General features: G+C 33.9%; 1 protein-coding gene across 1 annotated transcript in view; it reads left to right on the plus strand.

Annotated features, from left to right (window-relative positions):
• The window catches only part of LOC131982625 (Na(+)/H(+) exchange regulatory cofactor NHE-RF2), a 65,137-nt gene extending 58,826 nt beyond the window's left edge, over positions 1–6,311 (plus strand). The window contains exons 4-6 of the mRNA XM_059347153.1: positions 394–547; positions 3,253–3,371; positions 5,537–6,311. Coding sequence (XP_059203136.1) covers positions 394–547; positions 3,253–3,371; positions 5,537–5,701 — 438 coding nt within the window. The 3' untranslated portion in view covers positions 5,702–6,311. The remainder of the gene's footprint in view (positions 1–393; positions 548–3,252; positions 3,372–5,536) is intronic.
• Positions 6,312–7,889: the final 1,578 nt, after the last annotated feature.

The raw sequence follows: 7,889 nt of genomic DNA on the forward strand, positions 1-7,889 counted from the left end.
AGAAAGACACAAAAACTTTTTTTTATCTTGGTAAGAACCAAATAATCATCAGGTCACTCTGCTCGGGCCAGTTCATCACTGCTGGCAGCTTTAATTTATCTGGTTTTAAAAGTTAATAATTTCCCTCAGATTCAGTGGTTTTTATCTGGTTTTTAGACTAAACACCTTTCTATCAGTGCTCTGATTGTCCTCTCTGTTTCCAGCTCATGAACTCCTTTTACAGCTGTTACCAGGTGGTTCTGTCAGCAGCATCCTCCTCCAGGTCCTCATGTCTCAAGCTGGACATATAACACTCTCCAGGGGAGCCGACTTACAAAACCATTAAAAACCTCCTTCTTCCCCTTCCTTTGTCTGTGTGTGTGTGTGTGTGTGTGTGTGTGTGTGTGTGTGCAGGTGAACGGTGTGAACATCGAGGGCATGCGGCATGCGGAGGTGGTGTCCTTCATAAAGAAAGGTGGAGACGAGACGTGGCTGCTGGTGGTGGACCCAGAAACAGACCAACACTTCAAGAGCAGGGGGGTGGTCCCCTCAGTGCACCACCTCACAGGTACCACTGCAGAAAGGCTTAAAATACTGGTCGCTAGGCAGAAAACACATAACAGTCATTGCTCGTTAGTTTCAGACCAGCAGCTGCAGATGCATCTCTTTTTTTAACCCATTAAAGCTGGGAAAGCGGATACGTCGTTTTGTAGTATTTGTAGTTTTTTCCACCTATTTTCGGTCTCTTGGCCAATGAAATGTATCAGAATACATGTGGGAGTGTCGCAATGCATCATGGGACTTTTCCAGAACTTTGAAATCATCACCAAAAAAAGACAAAAAAGACACAAAATGACTAAAAAAAAGACACGAATGACCAAAAACAGACACAAAATGACCAAAAAAACCCACAAAAAGACACAACATGACTAAAAAGGACACAAAATGACTAAAAAAGACACAAAATGATCAAAAAAAGACAGAAAATGACCAAAAAAAAGATACAAAATGACAAATAAAGACACAAAAAGACACTAAATGAGTATACGTGTGGGAGTGTCAATTTGAACTTTGAAATCAGAGGCTGAAAAATCTATTATTTAGTAGGAAGCGTTGACACTTCTGTTGAATTTACAGAAAACTTCAGGTTTTAGGGGGTTAATAGGACACTCATTGAAATACTTGCAAATTCCAAATTTCAACCCTAGAGAATATTGGAGCATATTACATACAAGCAAAATGTGTAAAAAACCATACAGACCCGGGGGAGGGGGTCATATTTAGAGAAAAAAGTTTACAAGATTAAAGTGACAAATCTACGAGAAAAAAATGTGCAAATTTATGAGATTTAAAGTGGTTAATCTGGAAGAAAAAAGTTGTTTTTTTCTCACTTTTTTCTCGTAAATCTGCAACTTTTTTTCTTGTAGATTTGCCACTTTAACCTAGTAAATTTGCAACTTTTTTTATGGAAATATTACGACCTCACAGAGAGACATGGGGGGACCCCATTGAAGTTAACAAATATAGTTCTTCGCCCGATATAAAGAGTTAAAGGATGCTTATTAACATGCAAATAAGTCACATATTGTCTCTTAATTAGTCGTTATTCAGTAGTTATTAATGCCTTATTCTACATGGCCTTATTATACAACCAGTAAGACATTAACTAAGAATTTCCCTCAATAACCTCAGAATTATTGATTATTAGTAGTAAGTAAGGAAGTTGTTGTATATGAGTTATGATCTTAATATGCTTTACTTTGTATAGACTTTATAATCTCTACATAGCGGTGAACGAAACCATGGAAACGGCACATTAGTTAATGTCTTACTGGTTGTATAATAAGGCCATGCAGAATAAGGCATTAATAACTACTGAATACGTTTGTCAACAAATATGGGTAAGACTATTTTTCGAGTTCTATCGTTCTTTAAAGAAAGCTTCCTGGAAAGAATGGCTACATTAAACCTCATTTATTCATCAGTCTTTTCTTTTCTCCTCCTGTGTGTTCTGGCCTGCTGACTAAAATATTAAAGGCAACACAAACAAGTCACTGGAAGTGAACCAGTTCAACAACAACAGACGGAATTTCCCATAATTAGTAGCAAATGTTATACTCCTTTCTGGGAAATTTACTTGGAAGTTCTTAGGAACTTATGAGAGAATTGCTGACCCGTTTAATAAAGCATTACCAAAATGTGTTTACACTTACTGAGTCAGTAAGAAGTTCACAAAGAAGCTTCCTGCAGCTCCAGACTGGAGGCTGCTAACCGCCCAGTAACACTCTCATTACAGATAATACAAACTGTCCCTTTAAGACACATTACAACAAGCGTTTAGATCAGGGGTCTCAAACTCTAATTACCTGGGGGCGGCAGGAGGCGGTATCAAAATGACCAAAAAAAGACACAAAATTACTAAAAGAAGACACAAAATGACCCCAAAAAGATACAAAATTAATAAAAAAGATACAAAATGACCCAAAAAAGACACATTATTACAGAAAAAACTAAATTACCTAAGAAAGACACAAAATGAACAAAAAGGACACAAAATGACCCATAAAAGACACAAAATTACTAAAAAAAAAAGATACAAAATTATTTTTAAAAAAGACACAAAATTATTTTAAAAAGACACAAAATGACCCATAAAAGACACAAAATTACTAAAAAAAGATACAAAATTATTTTTAAAAAAGACACAAAATTATTTTAAAAAGACACAAAATGACCCATAAAAGACACAAAATTACAAAAAAAAAGATACAAAATTATTTTTAAAAAAGACACAAAATTATTTTAAAAAGACACACAATTACTAAAAAAAAGACACAAAATGACACAAAAAAGACACAAAATTACTAAAAAAAGATACAAAATTATTTTAAAAAGACACAAAATTATTTTAAAAAGACACAAAATGACCGATAAAAGACACAAAATTACTAAAAAAAGATACAAAATTATTTAAAAAAGACACAAAATTATTTAAAAAAGACACAAAATTACAAAAAAAAGTAATTAAAGGGACCTTCCACACACAACACGGTAAAGTGCCATTCATATAAAACTCACATTAAACTTTCATATCAAGGTGGGGGCCACAAAATATCATCACGAGGGCCACAATTGGCCCACGGGCCGCATGTTTGAGACCCCTGATCTAGGAGTCCCAGTTATTGGCTGAGGTCCCGTTCTTTGAGTCTGAAGACTAGAACACCAGAGTGGAACCAACAGCTGATAGAAGTTGTTGTCTGTTTGTGTCCTCAGACTACGACGGTCCCTCCATCTCCAACGGCTCCACCAGCCGTCAGATCAACGGCAGCTCCACCACCCAGTCCATCCGCTCCACACACTCCGACCTCAGCAGCCACGGCAACAGCACACAGGTGAGTGGTGGCAATACAGGTACAGCTCAGAAAAATAGAATATCGTGAAAAAGTTCAATATTTGTTGTCAATCATTTCAGAAAGTTTTTCTTGCAATTTTGATGATTCTGGCTTAGAGATAATGAAAACACAAAACTCACTGTCTCAGAAAATTAGAATATTACATAAGGTCAGTAATTTAAAAAAAAAAAGGACATTTTATACACAAATGTCAGGCTTCTGAAAAGTCTGTTCATTTCTATACATCAATAAGGACATGGCCCCAAACCACCACTGACCCAGGACCAGCATATTCAACTGACCAGCAATATTCTAGTTCTATACTGACACACTGAGTTTCATGTTTTCATTATATCCAAGTCAGAATCATCAAAATGATTAAAAAAAACTAACAAATTCACGAAAAAAAATCACAAATTTAAGAGAAAAAAAATACAAAATAATGATAACAAAAAAAATCTAAATTTTATGAGGCAAATGTACAAGGAAAAAAATGAAAATTTTAAGAGAACAAAATGACAAATTTAAGAGTTTTGTGGTTTCATTATTTCTAAGCCAGAATCATCAAAATTATACGAAAAAAATTAACACATTTTTAAAAAATCACAAATTTAAGAGAAAAAAATACAAAATAATGATAAAAAAAAATCTAAAATTTGTGAGAGATGAATTTACAAGGGAAAAAAAGAAAGTTTAAGATAAAAAAATACAAATTTATGATAAAAAAATCAAAAAATTCATGAGAAAAATATTAACTTATGAGAAAAAAAATATCAAATTTATGATAAAAAAAATTCAAATTTACAAGAAAAAAATGACAAATTTAAGAGTTTAGTGTTTTCCTTATCTCTAAACCAGAATCATCAAAATTACAAGAAAAACAGACTTGAAATATTTCACTCTATGTGTAATGAATCTATATAATGTATGAGTTTCACTTTCTGAAATGATTGACAGAAAATTTTGAACTTTTTCATGATATTCTAATTATTTGAGATGTACCTGTATGGTGCTGTGTTTGTTTGTTTTTTGTTTTTTCACATTAAAGTCAGTCCTCAATAATCTGTGTATCATTCCTTCTTTCCATGTTCAATTGGCAATCAAAAATCAAATAATGAAAAATTGACTGGTTATTTTGTTATTTGTTTTTTATTATAACACAAAAAACTTCCCGACCAATTAAATATTAAAATCAAATACAGTCCTGGTGCCTGTTTCTCCATTTCCTATTTTTGATGTGAGCCTAATATTGAAATATGAAAAAACAAGCATTCTTTTTTCTGTTTTTTGTTACAATAAAAAAAACAAATAACAAAATAACCAGTCAATTTTTCATTACAGTGAACCCTCGTTTATCGCGGGGGTTACGTTCCAAAAAGAACCCGTGATAGGCGAAATCCGTGAAGTAGAAACCTTTATTTTTTTACAGTTATTATACAATGAAATACTCCATAAAACATTGAAAGCAAGGAACAAAACCTTTTTACAGGCCCAAGCATTTGTTTAACAAATAAAAGTACTGTATAAACGTTTGTTGTTGTTTTTTTTTGTTTGTTTGTTTTTTTACAAATAACTACTGTACTGTAAAATAATATAGTTATAAATAAATAAATAATAATTTTAATCATCAATACGAACTGAAGGGTTAATATTGCGGGGATCAGCACCGCCCCACCGTGACGGATTGGAACGGGAGAAAATGAAAAATGATTATGAAAAAAAATACAAAGTACAGTAGGACAAATAGTGACTCACGTGTACAGTACAGTATTTCACTGCTCTTCTGACTGAGCCGCTGCATCCTGACTCCGCTCTGTGGCGTTTTTTTCTTCTAAAGCCTGCGGTGCAGGTGTGTTTTTTGGAGAGAAGAACATAGTTATCGGTAGTTGTTGTCGCTCTTTTTTCTTCTGGGCCATTATATTAAACCATAACGTTATTGACACACAGGTAGAGAAGACGCGGAGAGACTGTTTAGCCAGTCAGAATGCAGAACACAATGCATGATGCAAATCCGTGAAGCAGCGAGACCGTGAAAAGTGAACCGCGTTATAGCGAGGGTTCACTGTATTAGATTTTTGATTGCCAATTGAAAACTGAAGGAGCGAATGATTCACAGATTCTCAATCTTCCTCTCCGTCTTGATGAATTCTCCCGTTGTGTTCCAGCTGGCGGATGATGACGGCGGGCGGCTGATGGACCCGTTCGCTGAGATGGGTCTGACTCTGAGCGCTACGGCAGCAGAAGAAAAGCTGAAGGTTCACTCCAAAGAGAAGAAAAAGGCGCCGCAGATGGACTGGATGAAGAAATACGAGCTGTTCAGCAACTTCTGAGACTTTTTCCCCTTCAGAGGACGCTACGAACAGAGACATGAACTCTAAAGAAAGAACCAAGATCCTTTTACAACAGAAGATAATCTGTTCCTGGAATTAAATGTGACAAAAGGAAAACTATGGATTTTACTTTTTATTCCTCTTCAGAGACCCTTTACCAGCTTCTTTTCCCTCCTACAAGGAAAACATGAAGAAAGTGCTTATTGGCTGCAAAAGCTGTTGCTAAAACCACAAAGTTCTGCAGGAAGAGCACCTTAAAACTTGTGTCAGGTGGGAAAGTTTCACATTAACCATTAAAATCCTTTTTGGCTTTAACCCTTTCAATCTCTCCGCTCTTACAGACTTGTTTCAAATAAAGGAGAGAGACAGTTATTTTTGTATTTAAAAAGTATAATAAACAACTATTATAAAAAAAAACAGTATCCCATCACCATGGACTGCATTTTAAAGCGTTTTATGGACACTGTGACATTATTGATTGTGGACATTTTGGGAGTTTTGGCCCATCGGCCAAAGACGGCAGAAGATCACTGTGAAGGAGTCGAGACCCTCCACCAACAGCCCACCCTGCAGAAAAAACTGATAGAAACCAGATCAAACAGTAAATCTGAGGGAAATGATCTCGCTGCATGGACAGATAATTTACCTTGACAAGATTTATTAAATTAAGATTATTAAATCTAGAAATAAGCATGTTGAACACTTAAAATAAGAAATTAACTCTTAAAACAAGATAAATTAAAGTAGGATAAGTTAGATCATTTATCTTGTTTGATGAGTTAATTTCTTATTTTAAGCGTTCAACATGCTTTTTTCTAGATTTAATAAAAAACTGAAAAAAATAGTCAGAAAAACAGAAAAAAATTGTCCTTAAAATAAGAAATCAACTCTTAAAACCAGATAAAGTAAAGCTGCCAGCAGTGATGAACTGGCCCGAGCAGAGTGACCTGATGATTATTTGGTTCTTACCAAGATAAAAATAAACTTTAGATTTAGAAGTGTTAGATAATTTATCTTGTTTTAAGAGTTAATTTCTTATTTTAAGTGTTCAACATGCTTATTTCTAGATGTAATGCAAAATTTTACACAAAAAGACACAAAAAGACCAAAATATGACCAAAAATGACCAAAAATGACCAAAAAAGAAACAAAAGTTGTAAAATGACCAAAAAATGACACAAAAGACAAAAAAAAGACCAACAAAGGACACAAAAAAGACACAAAAAGACGTAAAATGACAAAAGAAACCCACCAAAAAACACAAAAAGACACAAAAATGTTTTTTATCTTGGTAAGAAACAAATAATTTGTAGTGCCCTTTTAAGTGTTCAACATGCTTATTTCTAGATTTAATAATCTTAATTTAAGAAATTTCGTCAAGGTAAATTATCTGTCCATGCAGCAAGATCATTTCCCTCAGATTTACTGTTTGATCTGGTTTTTAGACTAAACACCTTTTTTGCAGTGCAAGTACATGTTTATTAATAATAATAATAACTTGCAGAGGAAATGCCGGCTGGTTGTGTGTAATGTTTTCTAGCAGGGCTGGGCGATGTGATGATACAAATGTATATCGTTTATATTTTTCTATATCCTTCTATCACAATGTTGGAAAAACAGTGGTTGAACTGAATTTTGTCATTATTTATGTTGATATTCACGTAATTTGGACGCAGTTTTACATTTTAATCCTCAATTTATTTGTCCAGTATTTAATTCACACAATCACGTCCATTCCTTCATGAATTACCAGAAAACATGCTCTGTTGTGATGTATATCGTTGTTAAGATTTTTGACCATATCGCCCAGCCCTATCTACGACATGTATTTCTATTTCTACATATAAACTACAGGCCAAAAGTTTGGAAGCAACTTAAATGTTCTGTTTACAATGTCTTTCTTAAAAACCAGTCTGAATGGAGTTAATTTCTTATATTAAGTGTTCAACATGCTTATTTCTAGATTTAATAATCTTAATTTAATAAATCTTGTCAAGGTAAATTATCTGTCCATGCAGCAGGATCATTTCCCTCAGATTTACTGTTTGATCTGGTTTTTAGACACAACTTTTTTTGCAGTGTGGATCCAAAAATCTCAATAAATCTCAACTGTGTTCATATCTCTGACAAGAGAAGAAATAAGAGTTCAGATTTATACATTAAGGAAAGAAGGAAACACAAAGTCTAA

The sequence above is a fragment of the Centropristis striata genome, chromosome 13 (assembly GCF_030273125.1).
Source record: "Centropristis striata isolate RG_2023a ecotype Rhode Island chromosome 13, C.striata_1.0, whole genome shotgun sequence".
Classification (NCBI taxonomy): Eukaryota; Metazoa; Chordata; class Actinopteri; order Perciformes; family Serranidae; genus Centropristis; species Centropristis striata.